General features: G+C 49.3%; 1 protein-coding gene across 14 annotated transcripts in view; it reads right to left on the bottom strand.

Annotated features, from left to right (window-relative positions):
- Positions 1 to 20,669, bottom strand: part of CAMTA1 (calmodulin binding transcription activator 1) — an 818,028-nt gene that overhangs the window by 31,094 nt on the left and 766,265 nt on the right. The window contains exon 1 of one of the 14 annotated variants that reach the window (XM_045998985.1): positions 19,640 to 19,796. The exons of 11 other annotated variants lie outside the window; for them this stretch is intronic. Coding sequence is in view for 1 of the 3 variants with exons in the window: in XM_045998977.1 (XP_045854933.1) it covers positions 11,064 to 11,070 (7 nt within the window). In the remaining 2 variants the exon portion in view is untranslated. Of the gene's footprint in view, positions 1 to 11,063; positions 11,156 to 18,187; positions 18,345 to 19,639; positions 19,797 to 20,669 lie in introns of those variants that run through there. 2 more of the 14 variants (XM_045998995.1, XM_045998977.1) reach the window with 2 other exon arrangements.

Raw genomic sequence — 20,669 nt, forward strand, 5'->3', positions numbered from 1 at the left:
CACTGATACGACAAACACCGAGGCCCCTGTGCTGAGCATCTCCGTGGCCGGTCACCTACAGGAAGTACCCCGAGTCTGTGTGTGATGCACTGTGCATGGTCCTTGCCATCATGCGACCCCTCCTGCCTTCAGGGTGTGGTACCAGAATCCTTATTCCATGCCCTCTCCCTTAGAAAAGGGACACTGTGCAGAATACAGGACTCCTTTATGTGGAGCCAAATAAAGACTAAGAACCCTCCCTTTCAATTAGCGTGACTCCCAGTTGAATGGCGGGGTTGCCTCGTGGCCCTTGTCCCTGCTTCTTCCCCATCATGCCACGCATCTACTCACGGACACTCACGCAGCCCACCGAGACGGGGAGGCTGCTCCAGCCGCCTACTCATTTCTTCTGCAGCCTCCGAATCTGGCACCCACCAGACCAGTGTTCAGCACCCATCTCGCTGGTTTCCAGCACTTGTTTGGAGCACAGGGGCCAGTATTAAGCTTCCGTGTCATGCACAGGGGCGGAAGGGCAGAGAGAGCAGTGTCCGGCTGTGCTCTGCCTCGGCGGGGTGCTGCGGGGCGCTTGGCCCGCCACCTGGCCCGGGGAGATGGCTCTGTCCCGGCAGGTGCCCTGTCGCAGTGAGGACAGCCTCTCGTGCCTGCCCGCAGGCACTGCAAAGACAGACCCTCCCTGACAGGGGAGGCCCCGCACGCGGTGTCTCCAGATCAAAACACGATGAGTTCCAGCCCCGTGACTGCCACCGAGGTCCCGGCTTCTGTTCTGGGCCGTTCAGCACCGTCCCCACGGCAAACCGTGCACTTGGCTCTCTCGCGTGATTAAGCTGCTCTGAGAAGCAGTGCATGAAGACACGCAGAAGCAATCATTTGCCTCTTAACAAAATTACAGCACGCATAATGGGGTCTCTGAGCCTCCCAACTCCAAAGGGGGAAGGTAGTGATAATTAAAATAAGAAACAACCTCAAATGGGAATGACCAAATGGGCATCCGGTAGCATATGGGCCTGCTGTACCGTGTTGACTGAGAATCACCAGAGCCTTCTGATCCCACTTCCTCTCCTCTGAGTGCGGCCAGGGCCCTGCTCTGTCCACAGAGCTGATTCAAAGGGACGAAGTGAGGGTCTTCACGTCTCTATTCCTAGCCAGTCAAAAGCAACGGCCGTAGGCTTGTTTTGGTTTTACAGTCTGGCGAAGGTGCGGAAACTGTTGTAAAATACTTGGCAAAGGCAGAGCCCCCATTGTGTATTACGTACGGTCACGGGATAAAGGGAATATAATCACTGAGAAGCAAAAAAAATTTTTTTCTGATGACAGAGTAAAAAAGCAGATTTCAGATTCATTTACTCATGCACAAATGTTTATCAAGCACCTACTACGTACCAAGCACTGGGGATGACTTGGACACTAGTGAACATGTCCTTGCCCTCATTTGCTGGCCAAAAAATAATTTCTGCAGCCTCAATAAACTGGATTTTTGAATTAATATGTGGGAGGGAGGGGGGAGAAGAGAGAAAACAAATAATGTGTAGACCTAGGGGGCTGATAAACGTGGCCTCAGCGCTCACCTGTGACATTTCAAACAAAGCCAACAGTGACTCAGCTTTGAGGGATTCCAAGCCCCGTGTCCTTAGGACAGTGTGAGTGAGCAACCCAACTACTCCCCCGTGAGCACTGGACTGCACAGAAGTGTGCCAGGAGGACCTGCTTCCACGAGCCCCTTACACTCCTGACGCCCAAGCAAGGGAAGCCACAGCTGTTCCAGCCCGAGCTCCCGCCTGGCCGTCCCCAGTTTCCATTCCTGTCTAGAAGGATTAGAGCTCTGTCTCACCAAACAAGATGCTGCTTCCACAGAAAGGTTCTCCCACTCTTTCCCTTCCCTTCCTGGCTCTGAAGACAGGGCCCAGTGAGGGCCAAGCACTGTTCCACTTTTCCTGGAGCAGAAGCTCCGGGTGTGCGTGTGGGCATCTCTCCTGCGGCTGAGTGTCCGCGGGCTCTAGCCACGGTGCTCGTCCCTCGCTGCCGACGGAGACCGCCCTCACAGGAGACTTCCCCTCCTCGGCGGCTCTCACATGCTAGGTGGCTTCCGAATCTCCAGACCCACGGGGTGGGCCCCAGTCCCAGGGTTAGTTGGTTTTCCCTAGAGGTGTGGGTGAGGCCCAGAGGTTTGCACTTCCAGCAAGTTCTCAGATGATGCTGATGCTTCTGGTCTGGGGCCACATTCAGGAGCCACAGCTCTAAGACCCCACCTCCATCCAGCAGAATGAATCCTCTCTCCACCTGAGTGCTCGTGAAGGAATGGTCCAAGAACTCCCTGCTCGAGCAGATGCGTGGGCTGCTGCCCAGCGTGGACGCACGAGACGCGACCTCAAGGAAACTGTGCCAGCTCTGTCCACACTGGCTCTGTCAACAACACCAGATTGCATACTTTCTTCTCATGTACACAGCCAATTAAGATCGGACAAAACTTGAAACTATTTAAAATCCGCCCCCTGCACCGCTGTCTGTAACGAATCAGACGCTACTTGATCACTCCCATCAAATATTACCTCCTCATTGCTCACTTCGCTCAGCTGACCAGCTGGGGCTTTGTGTCTTGTCTTTGTGTCTTGCTTGTCTCTGCAGTGATCTATTCACCTGCGTGGTTTCAGGGAACAAGGGCATTCGACCACCGCACAGCAATTCCTTCCCACGGCATCCAAGACCCACACACACGTGCCTGCGCCCCAGACGGAAAGTAAATAATCCTGATCGCTCTGCAGCAGCGGTCTGGCTGGCAATACAGTCAGCCTCTTCCTGAGCCCGTTCTGTATCCCCTTTTGAGCAGAAGTGGCATTTTTAGACTGGGCAGCTGTGATGGAGTGGAAGGAGCCTGGGAGTAGAGACGAGATCTCTAAATTTAATCCTGTTGCTGCATGATTTTAAAAAAATGATTACTTTGCACCTCAATTTTCTCATGTGTAAAGAGGGGATATCATTATCCTATTGTTTTTGTGGAGATGAGATAAACTTATGCGAAATTTTTTAAAGTGCTGAGGCTTTCTTCAGTCTGAGCAATTCTTGGACTGGGACTCAGTCATACTGATGGGACTCTTTGAAATGATGGGACTCCATGAAAAAAAAAAAATACATTTTAGGGGTAGCTGGATGGCTCAGTCGGTTAAGTGTCTGACTTTGGCTCAGGTCAAGATCTCAGAGGCCTGGCATGGAGCCCTGAGTTGGGCTCCATGCTCAATGGGGAGTGCTTCTCCTCCTCTGTGCTTCCCCACCCCCACTCGTGTGCTCACTTGCTCTCTCAAATAACTCAAATCTTTTTAAAAAATGCATTTAAAAATTTTTTAAAATAATGTTCGATTTACAGATGACTTGCAAAGATCATGGCACTCCCACAAACCTTTGCCTAGTTTGCCCTAACAGTGACATCTTACATCCATGGAACCTTTGTCTTTCAAAACACAGACACTCAGCAGTGTCACTACTAAATCAACCATAGACTTGAAACAGACTCGCTGATGGAAATAAGGTACTTTCTCGGGGAGGGGATCTGGCTGCAGACAGCACACCCTCTCTCTCCTTGGATGAGATGGTCTTCTCTCTAGCTCTTAGTTCCACAACAGTCACGGTCTGGAGGAGCACTGGTCACGTGCTCTGTAGATGTCCCTCTGTTCAAGTTGCTGATATGTTTTCTAATGACTGGACTGGAGTCATGAGTCTTCAGGAAGAACATGAGAGGCAGGGGGCCCTGCTCATCCCACGACACTGGTAGTGTATGATGTCCTGCTGATGTGGACCTTGATTTCTGGGTAGGGTGTTGTCTGCAAGATTGCTCTATGATGAAGATATCATCTTCCTCTCTCCACACTCTATTCTTTGCCAGTAAGTCAGTAAGTCCAGCCCACACTCAAGGAAAAGGGAATAAAGCTCTACTTCATGGGTGGGGGAGTAGCCACATATAGTACTTGGAGTTCTCCTACAAGGGAGATTTGTCCTTCTGAATTTATTTCATCAACCATTTATTTATATCCATATGAACTCGTGCATATTTCCTTTACACTTTGGCCATAATCCAATACTATGTTTGTTTATTGCTCAAACTGTCCCAGCTTTGGCCCCTGGGAGCTCTCTCATGCTGGCTCTTGTGTCCGTTTGACATACCCCCAGCCTCTTCCCTTCTTTTTCAGGCACTTCCTTACTTTCTGGCATTAGAAGATGCTCCGCTTCAACTTTTATTTGGTCTGCCCCAGCCCTAGAGTCTGCAATATCTCTAAGGAGTTCTGGTTCCTTTTATTGGTGAATGGCATTTAGAAGCCAAGATCTGGGCGTGGGTGTGCTCATCGCTGCTGGGGCGTCACTGCTTCCTGGCCCTCTCAGGGGACAGAGTGAGGAAACACATGTTAAGTGTAACCCATGTATGCAGACACATCTGTACTTGTTCTGTTTCTCACTGTAATACACTGACATAAACTGAGTCCGCACTGGGCTCCACACCTCTGCCACAGCACTGCAGTGTCCATCCTAGCCTTCTGGTGGGTACTTCAGATGTCGATAAGATGATGGTGGGAGTCACTGTGAGCTACCTGGCTATACTAAGCCAATATATTAAATGCTGAAAAGAAATCCCACTGACATATTGAACTACAATAAAGAAATCTGTAAGTCTAATTTCTGTCACTCAAAAATATAGGTATAGAACATAGCATAGTAGTTTATCCAACTACCTTGCTATATATAATCTTAGAGCTTCCCACAACAATATTAGAAAACATACAGAAAAAAATACTCATAATCCCAGAACAGCTTTGAGTATTACAAAGGTCAAGAAGAAGTCAAAGAAATACTTCCAGCCAATCACTGGCCTGAGGATCAATGAATGATTCATTGGGGGTTCATATCCCCTTTTCCTTTGCTGGGTTCACTATGTCCTAGCCTCCCCTTAAGGGCTGTTATGCAAGTGTCACATGGCTCAGCAGCAGTTATGGGTCATCTCTTCCTCTCTGATAGGGATTCCCAACCCTCAAAGGGACTCATTTTACAATGTCCCAAGTTAATATTTACCTAAAAACTTAAAATTCCTGGGGCGCCTGGGTGGCTCAGTGGGTTAAAGCCTCTGCCTTCGGCTCAGGTCATGATCCCAGGGTCCTGGGATCGAGACCCGCATCAGAATCTCTGCTCAGCAGGGAGCCTGCTTCCTCCTCTCTCTCTGCCTGCTTCTCTGCCTACTTGTGGTCTCTCTCTGTCAAATAAATAAATAAAATCTTTAAAAAAAAACACACAAAAAAGAATTTAAAATTCCTAAACAGTACCAAAGTTTTAAAGACAGAGAAAACTTCATGAAGTCAGACTTCCCACAGTATGTTCTAAGTTTAGAAAGGTTGGCGCTTACTTCTGTAAAAGTGGAGAATCCCAAGTATTTAAGGATCTGATGTAAGAAAGTGTCTCCATCAGGAAACCAACTACTAGCCAGACTTCCTAGGCTCTCAGCACTTAGCTGTGCCTACTGTTGCCTCTAGATTACCTCTCTGTGAGTCTTGGAACCTTATTAATTTTCAGGGCTGTATTGAGCAGTACATGAGGAAGTTTCAGACATTGTATCAGTTAATCTAGTTTAAAAAACTTAAGTTCACCCCCTCCCTGCCCCAACTTTGACCTACAAAATAAAACTGAAGCTATCTGGCATGGCACAGAACACTCATGACCTGCTGTCTCAGGCTGCTTTTTAGGGACTCTCTTATCACTCACTGTTCTTCAGTCTACTGGGGGTCCAAATGCCCTTGGCCCTTTGGTCATGCTAACTTCTTCCTGAGTCCATCTGGTGAATTTGTTGTTCTTCAGAGCATGGTTCATGCATCACTTCAGTGTTATTACTGAATAATTAATTATTATCAATTAATGCTAATTAATAATAATAATTAATCCACATGTATTATTTCTAGTCCTCAAAGTAATCAAAAGAAAGCTTTTCCTTTTCATTTGACAGATCAAGAAGTTGAAGCTCAGAAATGTGTTGCCTGCCCAAGGTCATACTGCTTCTAAGTATCAGGGCAGGGATTTGAACACAGGCTGGACTCCAGATCCACGTTCTTTCCACTATGCCCAGCGAACCTTCTGTCTTTCCCTGTGTCCTAATAGTACGTAGCCAATGAAATGGAGAGTTGCTCTCCTACATGTGTCCTTTCTACTAGAGGGAGCTTTCTGAAAGCAGGGAGCTTGTCCGTACCCGGGACCAGATACAGAGTGGGTGCTCAGTCAATGGAAAAGAGTATTATTTTCTATTATTTTCGGCCAATTCATTGCCGAGGTTACCAAACTCTGGGGCAAGGGCTCTGAGTGACCTCCACTAGCCACAGGGGACTCCAGGTGGCTGCATACCAGTTAGCAGCAGCCTGCCACTTGTTCCCGTGACAAGAGTGTGGTCAGGATGATCCAAACCCAATGGAACTGACTTGAAAGCACATGAGAAAGCTCTAGGAGTTTACTTGGCCGGCTGCCGCTTCCTTTCGGCTCAGGGAAGGAAATTATGTACCCGCAGCACGTTGGTGCAAGACTCTGGCAAGAGAGCTGAGAAATATCTGACTTCCTAAAGGACACAAACTGGGATTCTGCAGCAGTCCTGAGCTCCGCACGATATATTTTATATATTTCCACTTTTCCCTGGCAAAATGGAGTATGTGGAACACACACGGCAGGCAGCATACCTTAACGGAAGGAATGTCTATGATGAGTCACAAAAGTGCTTCGCAAGTCCGCGGCCCCCGTCGGGGTAGGTTATTGCAGAAACATGAAATTTTCATGGTCTTAAAGATTTTTTAAGACAGCCTCATGAAGTATGCATGGATCTGAATGCTTGGAAACTGGCTAACGGGTGTCTGCAAGCACGAGAACCTGTTGCTACCGTTGCTTGATCGGAGCCACCTCTGGTCTGGTTGCCAGAGGAGGAGAAAGAGTTCTGCCTTGGCAGGTAAATGAATGAAGGAGCAATCATCAAATACCACCTGCTATTTTAAAACGCGTTATTTGTGGCTCAAGTGCACATGTGCCCTCCTGTTGCTATTTGGATTGGGAATGAGAGGCCGTCTCTCATTCCATTTGTAGCCCTTGGCCGCACTGGCAGGAAGAGCTGATGAAGCAAAAGGAGGCATGGCTTGAACTATTTCTGTAGGGACGGCAATTGCTGCTTCGGAAGCCTCCTAAATTTTTTAGGAGGCTCAGAAAGACAGGGAAAATGAAGTCTCTTAATTCCTGCGCAGAATAAATGCGGCCCCTGGAGCGCGCGAAGCCGTGCTCTCCGGCAGGCCGTTTAAAATGTCCAAGTGCGGAGGGAAGCATGAGGGCCGGATAGAGATAAGGCACAAGCTGTACCACTCTGATTTTCCAAAGCAACGGCTAAATTTAGCCTCAGAAAAAAACTGCCATACTCCACTTTTTAAAAACTCTCCAACTCTGTATACCAAGACAGATGGAATTAGCAATTCTTCTTAGACTTCCTTCACTCGCAGTGACTTTGGGTCCCTATTTCTTCTCCTTGGTCTGTGTTTCACACACTTCGCGAATCCAGCGTCTTGGATGTGTCAAGGAGACTTGCTCAACAGTTCACAGCAAGGAGGAAACAAATGTGACAAGAGGAGCCAATCAAACGTACAGTTCTTTCTCCCCTGAACTCTTTCCATGCCAGACCTGGAGGTGCACGAGGGCAAGAATTTCAAACCTCTTCTCCAAGGACGCGAAGGCTCAGTGGCACAGCCCAGGAGCTCAGCTGTGCTGCCCGCGGCATGGAGCATAGGAGAGCACCCCGAATTACGCAGGAGCTGGCGGCGCGGGCAATGCCGTAGCCCACCCGACTGGAGCTCAGTGCAGAGAAACCAGAGCTAACTGGTGGGAGAACAGTGGAAATCAGGAACTCTGACGCTGGTTCTCTACCTACCTCCATGGTCTACAGAAGAGTGGAACATTTTAAGTCTGCTAGCTTCCAAAAGTAAACAAAGCTGGAGGGCATTGCCGCAACAGTTTCAGTACCCAGGGACGATCAGGTCTACCACAAGCACAGGAGACATTCTAAAGGAGTAACAGCAAAGCGAGTGAAGGCCAGGGGAACATGTCACCACTATGACTAATGAGGTCTTCAAAGAAAGAGCCCTGTGATGAGACTGAGAAGTGAGCAATCGTCTCTCTCCCCTGGACACAAAGGTATGATGGTGGGATGAAATTTAAGTGCACGTGGCAAAATGAGAGATGAAAATCCTAACACCGAAGACCCGAGAGGGTGGAGAAAAACTACAAAATGCGCGGGAAGTGTCAGGAGGCAAGACGACTTCAATGAGCCACCAAGAGGTTGATCTGCGGGCTCAGCTTTAACAACAAAAATGCCTGAACACTTCAAATTCCTGGGGAAGAACTATGGAGAATTTGGGCTAGAACAGTTCGTACTGAAAATGCCTAGCCAATCCTCACTCCCCAGGCACGACTACTCAGCACTGGTTCTGTGGATATAACAGGGAACAAGAAAGCTCACGATGTCGTTCGTGGTCACCACCAGGGATACAAAACCCAGTACCTTTTTTTTTTGCTACCTGGTACCCGGAGGGGGGGGGGGGGAATCCTGGCTGCTTTCAGCTAATTTTACTAAACATAATAAATGTTAATTGGCCCTGAGTTCCTGGTGAGTTTCAACATCTGAAAATTCATGCATTCGGGACTCTAGCCGGAAGAGTCCTTCTCCGTGTCCAGCTCGTCCCCGTCGTCGTTTAGAGGACGGCTGTTGGCAGTGCTTCGCTCTCAGAAGTAACTGCACGAATGCCATCTGCACGGACATTCCCAACTGTCGTGCCTACTCGTGAGAGTTAAAGTCCAAGGTGTTCCAAAAATATGTATTTTTTGGTAAAACTAGATTCTCCATAGAAAGGTTTCAGTTCTAGAACTTGAAATTTTGTTAACTACAGTGATACTTTTTCATAATGCTGTTAAGTTTTTTTAAACTCTGGAATAAATACAGATGAGGATGAGATTTCCAAATGTATAGACTGAAATGCATATATTTTAAAGAAAACAACTATATACTTCAAAATAATGGATGTATTAAAAAGTAGGTCTTGATTGATAAAATGATTTAAGAATACTACTTTACAGTTTATCATGGGCCTTTCTGACAATAGAAAAATAAACTTTTAAAAAATCCAAGTTAGGGGCTCCTGGGTAGCTCAGTGGGTTAAAGTCTCTGCCTTCAGCTCAGGTCATGATCCCAGGGTCCTGGGATCGAGCCCCGCATCAGGCTCTCTGCTCAGCGGGGAGCCTGCTTCCTCCTCTCTCTCTGTCTGCCTCTCTGCCTGCTTGTGATCTCTGTCAAATAAATAAATAAAATCTTAAAAAAAAAATCCAAGTTATATCATTTTAAACTTTTTCAGAAATAAAAGTCTTTCTCTGAGGGAGAAAATGAGAGTTTTGGAACAATTTTAACCATTAAGCTCCTTTCCAGAGGTGTCACAATCCCTGGGAAGGCGGCGTGGCTCCCGGCCCCGCCTGCTACATCAGAACCCACAATGTCTACCCTCCGGGTCTGTGTGCCACTCGCCCCCACACTTGTGATCTACATCTCCCGTAAGTACTCTACCCCTGGACCAGAGTAATCTTCAAATTTCTGCAAATTCCAAATCAGTGAGGCCTGAATGAATGTATTATTGAGGCCAGTATTCAAACATCCCTTGGATTAGGTGGGAAGGCTAACAACATATCGTGCTTTCCACTACATGGGGATGAAAGTTGATTTCATGGAGTTGAAGGGCTGCCTTGTCTGGCTATCCTCAAGGAAGCCCCAAAGCAGGCTTCTTTAACCCTTCCACTCAGAGCAGAGTCTAACGGCTCACGGAGTAATGGAACAAAAGGTTAATAACCAGCTCCAAGGGCAGCAGGTGCTAACCTTGGGGAACATCCCTCAAAACCCCCAAACATCCCTAGTGTCTCTTTTTCTCCCCTCTTCCTCATTTTCCTGATTTCTCTTCCCTGCCCCAGTCCCATCCTTCCTCAACCTGTTTATTTCCCTCCCTGCTCTCACCCAACTGGCACCAACCCCAGATCCAGGTACGTCTATCTGAAATGGCTAACAAAAATGCTTACAATTAATAATCAGGTAAGATCGAGATTCGTGGCAAGAGTAAAATAGAGCTCATGTAAAGCTACTGTACAGAAGACAGCCATGAGATCCTCCAACATGGTTAATCTGAGTCCCAAATTTGGCTGAACTTGGCAAAGGAAGCAAAATGGAAAGCAGTTTCAGGTTCACGGTCAGTTGTTTTCGACAGCCTGTGATGTCACAGGCTTTGACGTCCTTGCAACAAAGGCAGTACTGGGCTTCGGAGACTGTTTATCACCGTTTAGCGTCACCAGACACCAAACACTGTGTCACAGAAGCAGGTGGACAAAGCTCGGGTGTGGTCTGACTTGAGCACTCTCGGAGGCTCTGGTGTAAGTCGAGGGGAGACTGACTATCGCTTGCGTGTCTATTATCCACTGCTCGCTCTCTCCTGAACAGTATTTTATGATCCTGATTTTTAAATCTAAAAGTAGGCGAGTTGATGGTTTTCAGTTTCCTGAAGGAAAAGCTTTCTGTACTTCGTTGGTTTTTCATAGTCTGTCATCAAGCTCTCAACAGATTTCTCTTCTGCGGGGCGGGGGCTCTCGACTTTTAAAACAGACCTCTTTACTGCGATGAAATAACGTGTCTTCTTCTTTGGGAATAAATATATCTGGAGTTTAATGATAAGGTGGTGTCCTGCATAGGCAATTTCTTTCCACAATTCTTGGTGGGAAGAGAGTAACTGCCAGTGTTTACCTCTGTTTGACAATAAGCCTAGTAACTGGCTAGTCAGCTGCCTGTTTACTACTTGACGCCCCGGCCCACACCGTGTCTGCTGAGTAATGTCCCTGCACAGACAGAAAATGTGCAGGAGAGGCTGGACTTCCCTCGTCAGGAAAGTTACCCATAACAAGTGATTTCTGCCCTTCATCACGTATTGGCTCTTAGTGATGAAAGCCATAAACCCTTTCCTAGAAAATACGTATGTACAAACTTGTACCTTCCATATCACGGGACTCACAGACCCACGGGAGGGACTGGCCGTGCGTTCTGGGCTCCGGACGATGTTGCGGGGACAGTCACCTGAAACATTTCCCGAACTGCACGCCGCAGATTTCCCACGCCACTCAGCAGCAACCATAAAAACAGAACGTGTCAAGATGTGTTTGAATTACTAGGTTAAACACAACGAAATACATGTGCCTTTCTTTGACGGAGGACTTCTCTGAACTTTAACATGCTAACACACACTGTAAATCGCTGGTGGAGGGCTGGTAGGTGTGTTTCCTAAACTTATCTGAACCATTCTGTATGAGGTTGGGGGAGCTTCTTATAAGCGTATCTGTAACTAATGTTCCCACAGTAGAGTTTAGGAACTAAAACTAGTCCTAAGATATATCCCGACACAGACAATGTCTGGTGAGGAAACTCCTGGTCCATGCTCCTTGTTTTCCTTCTTCACTCACCAGGCAGGGCGCAGGTGCCCCGCCAACCGGCCACAGACCCTGATAAAGTTATGTGGGTTAAGGGGGAACGTTCCCCAGGACCTAGTATAGGAAGCTGTTTGACCTGAGATCCCTTCCTCCCATCTCCTTTTTCCTTCCTAGACGACTCCTCTTCCTCTGATGGTCTAGTTGGTCCCACTTCAGACACCCTCTGACACACATAACCACCTTTGAGCCACTGTCTGACCCTTCCACTGTTCCAACCTTTAAGATACCTCAGAAGGGTTTCTTCTCTTTCCTTTGTGCCACTTGAGAATAAAAATAAGATTGTAATTACAATGGAATACGTATAAAAATAATGTTAGGGTTCTGTTATCAAGAAACTTAAATTTTATCCCTCTAAAAAGTTAGGGAGCTAGACTTTGTAATTTCAGAGAACTATTTTGGCTTTTACCCTATGCATTAAGAATCTTCGCTAGAGAGTTTCCATTTACTGAAGTTACTTTCTATGTACCTTTATTTTTATTTGAGCAACGACTTTAAGATGAAAATAGGAAGTGCATTATTTCATGTGTTTGGGAACATGTAAATATATGTAAGTAACATGTAAGTAAGGAAAACAAGGGAAGTATATATTATGTAGATTATAGAGTTCAATGTTGTACAGCCTATAATGTGATATACATAAGTATATATATTACTTGAATATTTTTCTCCTGCAAATGCTGAGTATCTATTATGGGTTCAAAGGTTTTTCTTCTCAGGCTGGCCTGGGAACATACTACCATTCGTTGCACCGTTTATCTGAGAAATATCATTTAGTTGACTTACACATTTTTAGAACAACATCAGTTTTAGGCTGGGCCCTTCCTATTTTTTACATTGTTAGATGAAACATCTTTCACACACGCACACAAATGCCAGAGGCATGGATTCTGGCTAGAGCAGAATGAATGGTTTCTTTCATTAGAAAAGACAAAAGGATATTTAAATGAATTCTTTGTTGATTTATCCAAACCGCAGTGTATAATATATTAAGGACTTGAATCATATTTTCTGAAAATGGTCCTAGGACTTGTTAGTCAGCACCTATTAAAAGGTGAAGGTTCTGGTGTCTTCTCATTTAAAATGAGACCATGAGAATAAAATCAAGGACCTGGCTTTATTACAAGCTTCTGCGGTTTCAGAATGAATGGTGCTTTCTTCAGGAATAGGACTATCAGGCTGACTATCAAAAAGTACCGGTTCCCTCACAGTATGCCTGCCTAGCACCCGTTCCCCCCTCCCTGGCTATGGCACCTTGCTGCTCCTTGGGAGCTGCTCCTGTCCTGTGTGTAGTTCAGGTGGTGCTGACCCCAATTCTTGTTTCCAGGGAGAGAGAGGCAGGCCTTGCTAATAATGAGGGTACTGCCTCCTCTTCACACGAATCAAGCTGAGCCAAGAAGAACAGAACATTTCCTGGAACAACTGGCAAAGATGCACCGTCTTCCCGGAGATGTTTGCTAAATTCGCAAAATACAAGCCTGGAGCCTTGAGGGGGCCATCTTGCTAGCACTGTGGAAATCAGAATCAAATCAACGTAGACAAGAGCAGAGTCAAGAGGGAGAGACAAGTTCCTAGCACTATCCCTTGAGCATCTGGAACCAGCTATACCTGAAGAGAACTCCAAAACTGGACTTCGTAAGAGTCAATAAATTCCCTTTTTTATATAAGCCAGTTTGAGTTGGAATTCTGTTACTTGCAGCTAAAAGAGGAGTCTAAGGTGACTCTATTAACTGAAATGTGGATCCTTTCACTAAAGAAATAGTGAAAGTCTGCTCCTACTTACAAATAAAAAAATATTCAATTAAATATTCATTACATATGCCTCGGTTGTGCAAAATTATCATTGGACTCTCTCTATAAAACATAGGGTTTTATAGGGTTAAACTGTGGTGGAAATAAGCCGTCATGCTCATTTGAAACATTTTGGTTACCTGAAGAAATCAGAAAAAAGGTATACTGAGTTCCAGCTGAGCTGGAATCCTATCTGCTGTCGAACTCCACACCTGCAGAAGTATCTCGGCTCCTTCGACTTTAGGTAAATCAGCTGTTGCAACAAACACATCCCATGGAAGACAGTCACTGCAGAACACTGAGATTTAAAGAGCGCTCCAGAACTATCTGATTCAGGGGCTTTCAACAGCGTTTGACTGTGGCCCACAGAAGGAACTAATCCCTGTGTACACACACGCGCGCACGCACCCCTGAAACAAAAACTTCCCAAATCCACAGTTAGTGTGCGCAGGGCACGCTGATTTTAGAAACCAGACCTGCTGACTGCTAATCTCCTGAACCACTCCTAAGAGGTTGAGAGCACAGGTAAGGCACGGATCCAGAGACATAAGGGGATTTACCTGAGACTTCTCATTTGCTCAGCGGCAGAGCTGAAAACAACACAGCTACTCACCCTCCTGTATTATTTCACAGCAAAGGGCTCCTACCCATACACGTTCCTAGCTGGCAAGCATCTGGGCAATCCCAAGAAAGCCGGAACGCCGATTCAGGTGACAGACCTACAGACCTCGCGCTGGTACAGGCCAGGACTCTTCCAGCCCGCTTGCATGAAAACCCCAATCCCCTAGAGACCCTGAACTGCTCTGCCTGGGAGGTCCTGCGGTGTTTGTGTCTAACTGACTAACAGGCAAGACTCAACGGAGTGCACGAAGCACAATCAGCCTGGAGAAACACACCCTTCTCGTTCTGTGCACTGAACAACACCGTACATGTCATCTGTTTATCAACAGCCGTCATGGAACTCCAGCCCCCAGACTGCACTACGCCAGCGGGAAGGGGAGGGGACAGCCTCGTGACAACATGCCCTGCAGAGAGCCGCTGATCTACGCTGGCAGATGAGGGAAAAGGCTTCATTAATAAGACTTGAGTTAGCCTCAGAGAATTTAGAATACTGAGTAGTTGTTGGGAGACGGGGGAAGGCTGGCTAAGAGAGTGGGATCAGATTTGAGAGTGGTGAAAGGTGAAAAAACCCGCAAACGAATCAATCTTGGTAGTTGATGAATGTTAATTTAACGTATCTGGGAGAACTTACGCCATGTGCCATTACTTTCAATATTACAAAGACAGTATATAAGTTGAGCATCACTATTACTTTCACTCCTATACACATTCACTCTGATCAAATTTCTTCTATACTGTACCTTTCTCAAATTTGTCATAACGTTATAATTTGCTTAACAATTGACTTATAAGTACTTTTAAAAAATGTGTTGACTGATCTTTCTGTAAGTCATATGTCTAAAGCTATGCTCTACGTTCAGTGCTTACAAGACAACACAAAATTTGGGGTGCCTGGGTGCCTCAGATGGTTAAGCATCTGCCTTCGGCTCAGGTCACAATCCCATTGTGCTGAGATAAAGCCCCGCATCTTGCATCTCCCATCAGGCTCCTGGCTCGGCGGAGCAGGCTTCTCCCTCTCCTTTTGCCTCTCACCCTGCTCATGCTCTGTATCTGTCTCAAATAAATATATCCTTTAAAAATTTGTTTAAAGACAGACAATATAAAAAAAAATTTTTTTAAAGATTTTATTTATTTATTTGACAGAGAGAGATCACAAGTAGGCAGAGAGGCAGGCAGAGAGAGTGAGAGGGAAGCAGGCTCCCCGCCGAGCAGAGAGCCCAACGCGGGACTCGATCCCAGGACCCCGAGATCACGACCCGAGCCGAAGGCAGTGGCCCAAACCACTAAAATTATAGGTACCATGATATTTTTGAAACTAAAATTTCTTAGTACACAAAAAGAACTTTACTGAAATAAAGCAACAAGCAAGGTCGTACAGGCATTATCAACGCAGCCACCCCCAGCGGCACAGAAAGCAAAAACGCTATTTACGAAGTATGGTGCCATGACTGTAAAGAGCCTCCGTGCTGCTGCGGTGCTTAGGGGGCGGATCGTAACTATTTCCTGACGGTAAAGGCATCCCCTGGCCTGCTTGGTGTGAGTTAACCCATGTCTAGACGTGTCAGAGCAAAGCAAAGAAAGATGGTCATTTGACTTCAGGGCAATCCACTCAGGAAGGGGACAAGTGATGGTCTCCATGATCACGAGGGGCCCTACCCTCATGCTATCGTGTCGCGACACCCAGCAGGCTCCTCAGCACTCTCCACATGTTAAATGTGACTAATAGTGACCTGCAGCCTTCAATGTCATTCAGCACATCTCATCTGGGCTTCTCCCATCGGCACTGAAAAGTCCTGGCTGGCTGTCAGACCTTACAGAGAATGTAAGAAAATCCATGTCAGCTGTAAGAAAGACAAAATTAACCCTTCATCGGTCTACTGTTGCCCCGGAGCTCAGAATATGCAGCTTGTGGCCTGCCTCCAGAGAGTATGGAAGATGTTATGGAATGAATGCTGCCAGCTTCATTAGAGCCCCCCATTTGCCTTTCCTGTGCCCTCACTTTCCTTTGGCTTTATCCTTCTTTATTTCACCTATTTTTATCTTGCTTCATCGTGTGATATATATACAGCCACACCTTCGAGATACTGTGAGTTTGGTTTTAGGCCATCACAATAAAGCAAGTCACAGTTTTTTGATTCTCAGTGCCTATAAAGTTGTTTTTATACTCTGCTGTGGGCTATTACACGTGCAATGGCACTCGGTCTCAAAAAAAACATGTACCTTAGTTAAAAACTACTGCTAAAATATGCTAACCGTCAACTGAGCTTTCAGCAAGTCATAATCACTGATCACAGATCACTGCTGACAAATATAATGATACAAAAAAGTTTGAAAGATTGCAAGGATTACCAAAATGTGACAGAAGCACGAACTGAGCAAATGCTGTTGGAAAAACGGTGCTGACAGACTTGTTCCCTCCCACGCAGGGTTGCCACCAACCTCCAATTTGTAAAACATGCCTTATCAGTAAAATGCAATTAAAGCAAAGCACAATAGAACGAGGTACGCCTGTATCTCTGTAGGCTCCCTTAAATCATTAAAAAAAAAAGTGAGTGTACACAAACTACATCACGTGTTCATGCCAACTGCTTTTTGGCAAGGGAATATATAACTGAAATAAGCTCCCAAATATTCAGCTTATATACTGTGACAGGATGCCACGGCTGATATTTAACAATGAACACTTGGCACCACTAAGAGAGTCTCTTTTTGAAAAGATCGATGGAATACAAATATTAAACCACTTTAAGCCAAGGGAAGCAAAATCCTTTAAATATGAGAAGACATGGCAGACACACAATGAACAGTTGGAAAAGGCGTGGGAGGGTGCGCACCACTAAGAACAAATGACTTCCAGAAACCACTGCACCAGCTAAAGAACGGTGTCAAGTTTAACAAAATGGTCTTTACTGACCTTTCCGGGTGATTCCTAAAGTTGTGTTTTAAATAAATGTATTAACAATTTTCCCTTAGACATTTAAAAAAGGCAGCTTACAAGCACAGTTCTGAAGCTTGAAACGTTCACAACAGCAGTGATCGGAAAACATGAGAAAAATGTTGACGGTTCCCAAAGGAAATTCTAGATCCCAGAAATGTCCATTTCCTGCACTGGCAGAAGGTGAGGGCTTTTGAGAGCATCTGCAGCTGAGCCATCAATAAGGGCCTCGGGGCTTTCACTAGGGACGCTCAACATCGACGAACTCTTTAACTTCACTATCTTTCTCACAGGAAGTACAAAACCCTCCGTTCAACCTGTTGTCTGTGCTCTCTAAAACAGTCCCACGTGAACAGCCTGCAGCTGTGACAGCTGCTGTCCTAGACGGAAAGGCCCAGCAGGGTCCTCAGAACTAATACTGTGTGTGTCTGTGTGTGTATCACAAAAGCAGAAAGACTGATTTTTAAAAAGCGTTAAATAATACAATGTTGTTCTTAACTACTGCATTAAATACTGTGTTTCCGCTTTGATCCTGTGGAATGTAATTAACCAGGATGATTAAATGGAGGTCTCTCCCCTATTTACAGCACTTCTCTGTTTTCATGACTAAGTTGAATTTATTGGGGGAAATGCATACCCTGTAAATAAATGTTATTTTCTACAACATTAAACACGATGTCTCTCTAAATCTAATACAAAGAAAAGGAAACACATAACCTTATTTGCTACTATTTCTGGTCTTAAAAATATAATTTTCATATAAACACACACCACGAAAGGTGCTACTGCTGGTGTTTCTCTTTACCAGGTTCCCAGGCAGCCGTTTCTATGACACAGTTTCTGCAGGAAAACTCCCTGAAAAATTCCTTTGGGCAGAAAGCTGTATTCCTTTACATACAGCTAGCCATTTTACCATATATGACAACATTCGGGGGGAAGGCACAGTTTTAAAATTGCAGGTTTTGGCTTCATTGGTGACTGAAACAGAACGCGCAGAACCAAACACATACATGAAGCCTTCTGTAAATCCGCCAGCACTTCTCGCGTTTACTGAATCTGCCTTGCTAATTACAGACCTCAGACTAATCAGTAGAAATCATACCAAGCGGTACTGGACAAAATATAAAATAGACTGAAATCGGCATAATTCCCTGGTAAACCGACTGATGAAGACACTGCAATAATGTTAGACTTCAGAAATCCGGATGCCTACAGAAACTACCGAGATTGGAAAAAGTCTCAAACATCTGAACAGCACCAGGACCACCTCGTAAAGTTGTGCAGTACCTAAATCAAATCACGGGAGATCCTGTAAATGCAAGAAGGCTCACGCAGCCTCTCTTCCAGCGCGGCTGAGCGTGGGTGTCCTGGTCTGCAGGTAAGCCAAACTCTCAAGTTCTTCCAAACCTCTTAGTCTCCGAACTCAACCAACTTTCCCGGCCAGGTTCTACGCACACATTAATAAAACGTTCATTCAAGCCATTGGCCTGCTAGGAAAGGCGGCCTCCAACCGCCTAGTCCCGGAGAGGCGCCTGGGGCCGAGGTGGGGGCTGTCCGGGCCCCTTTCCCAGCACCCCGCGGAGGGCGCACCTGTCCTGACCCTTCTCTCCTCTCCCCACGTAGGGGGCGCCTGTCTGGATCTTCCCTCCTCTCTCCGTGAAGGAGGCACCCGTCGCAGGCCCTCTCCCTTCTCCCAGGAGGAAGGGATCCTGTCCTGTCCCCCTCCCCTAGTCCCGCCAAGGGGGCTCCTGTCCCCGCCCCCTTCCCCGCCCCACTCCCCACCGCGTAGCACCCGCCTCCCGCCTTCTCCCCGCGCCCCCGCTGAGCGGCACCTGTCCCCCACCCTCGCCCCGCTGGGGGGCACCTGGATCCCCCTCCGCGCCGAGGGGGGCACCTGTCGCCCGCCCCCTCCGCGTGGCCCGCGTCAGGAGCCGGCGCTGGATCCGAAAAGCCCGCCGCCGAGGCGCGCCTGAAGACAAAAAGCAGTCGGCGGCCCCGTGGGCGCCCGCTCGGCTCGCGCCCCGCCGCGGCCACTCCCCGCACGCGCGCCCCCGGACCGCCACTCACCCAAACACTCCCACTCCCTCGCGCACACACGCGTGTCCTCACACCCGCTCCCGCCCTCGCTGCCTCGCTCTTCACGTTCCCTCGCCTCCCCCACTCGCCTCAGGAACACGCGTGATCTCACACCCACTCCCCAACACACCTCCTCACAAACACGCTCGCTCCCCCGGCACACGCCGGTCCCGCGCACACTCACGCGTCAAGACACGCTCGTTCCGCTCGCGCTCTCCATCCACGCGCGCTCCCTCCCTCCCCACTCGCTCTGTAAACACGCGTGTTCGCACGCCCGCTCCCACACGCGCACGCCCTCCCCCTCGCTCCGTCCACACGCGCCGCTCGCGCTCCGCGCAACACCCCCTCCCTCACACCCGCGCCGTAAACACACGCCGGTGCCCACGCACACTCACGCGTCAAAACACTCCCCCCTCGCGTGAGCACGCGCGCCCCTCACGCCCCCTCCCCCTCCAGGGCCGCGCGTGTCCTCGCGCCCACTCCTCAAACACACCCCGCGCCCCCTCGCGCGAACACGCGCGCCCCCCACGCCCCGGCCGCGGCGCGCGCCCGCCCCCGGCCCCGCCCCCGCGCGCCCCAGGCGCCCCGCGCGCCCCCCGCCGGCCGCCGCCCTCGCCCCGCACGCGCCCGGCCGACTCTCCCCTCGGCCACACGCACACTCACTCGGACTTGGAGAGCACGGCCACCGCTCGGTCCGACTAGCGCCGAGCCGCCTCTGCGTTCCTCCTCCTCTCCCGCGCGGCCCCGCCCGGCCCGGCCCGGCCCCGACAACCCAGCCCGGCCCCGACCCGCTGAGCTCCACACGCCGCAGCTGGAACGACTCGGGCTCCGGGTACCGCTGTCTCCCCGCCACAGCCCGAGTGCGACGCCCGGACCAATGGCCGGGCGCGGCGGTGAGCTCACCGGCCTCGGCCCCGCCCTCCTGGCCTCACGGGCCAATCGGAGGGCCCGACGTCACCCGGAGCCGGGCAGAGGCAGGTGTGGGGCGCGGAGCCGCTCGGCGCGGGGACTGCGCCGGAACTGCGCCGGAGCCGCGCGGCGCCGCGCTGGACGGCGGCGGCCGGGCCCGGAGGGCGCGGGCGGAGCGCGGCCCCGCGGCCCCGGGCGCCCGCACGGGAGGGCCCGGCCGGCTACGGCCCTCGCGACGCCGCGGCCGGCTCCCCGCCCAGATTCGCGGAGGCCCGCTAGAGGGGCGGCTGCGGTCCGCTCGAGGGCAGTGGCGGTCCGGAGCCCGACGGCCGCGCCTGCTCCCCTGGGCTACGGCCCCGAGAGGCTTCCCCCGGGCCCGCGCGGCGGGGGGCGCTCGGACCGCGCTTGCCTAACCCTGCGGCGCGGCCCCACAGACTCCCGGCCCCGCGGCGCCGTCGAGTCCGCGCTGGAGACCCGCACCCAAGGGTCCCCGGCGTACCGGGGCTCGGCTCCCGGAGCGGCCCCGGCGCGCCCTGCGGCGGCGGCGTCTGCAATGCAGCCGCGGGAGGAGCCGGCGCTGCGCTGCGCGGCGAGCGGGGGAGCGCGGAAGGCTGGGCGGGAAGGAGGGGTGCAGTGCGCGGTGAGCCGGCCGGGCCGCGAGGGCGCGGGGCAAGTTGGGGACCGGGTGCGGAGGTGCGCGGGCGTTGGCCAGGGCGCGGCCGCGAACGGCTGGCTCGTGACGGGGAATGGCGAGTCCCCTGGGCGTTCGGGAGCGTCCAAGGCT

Source organism: Meles meles, chromosome 1 (assembly GCF_922984935.1).
Source record: "Meles meles chromosome 1, mMelMel3.1 paternal haplotype, whole genome shotgun sequence".
Taxonomy (NCBI): Eukaryota; Metazoa; Chordata; class Mammalia; order Carnivora; family Mustelidae; genus Meles; species Meles meles.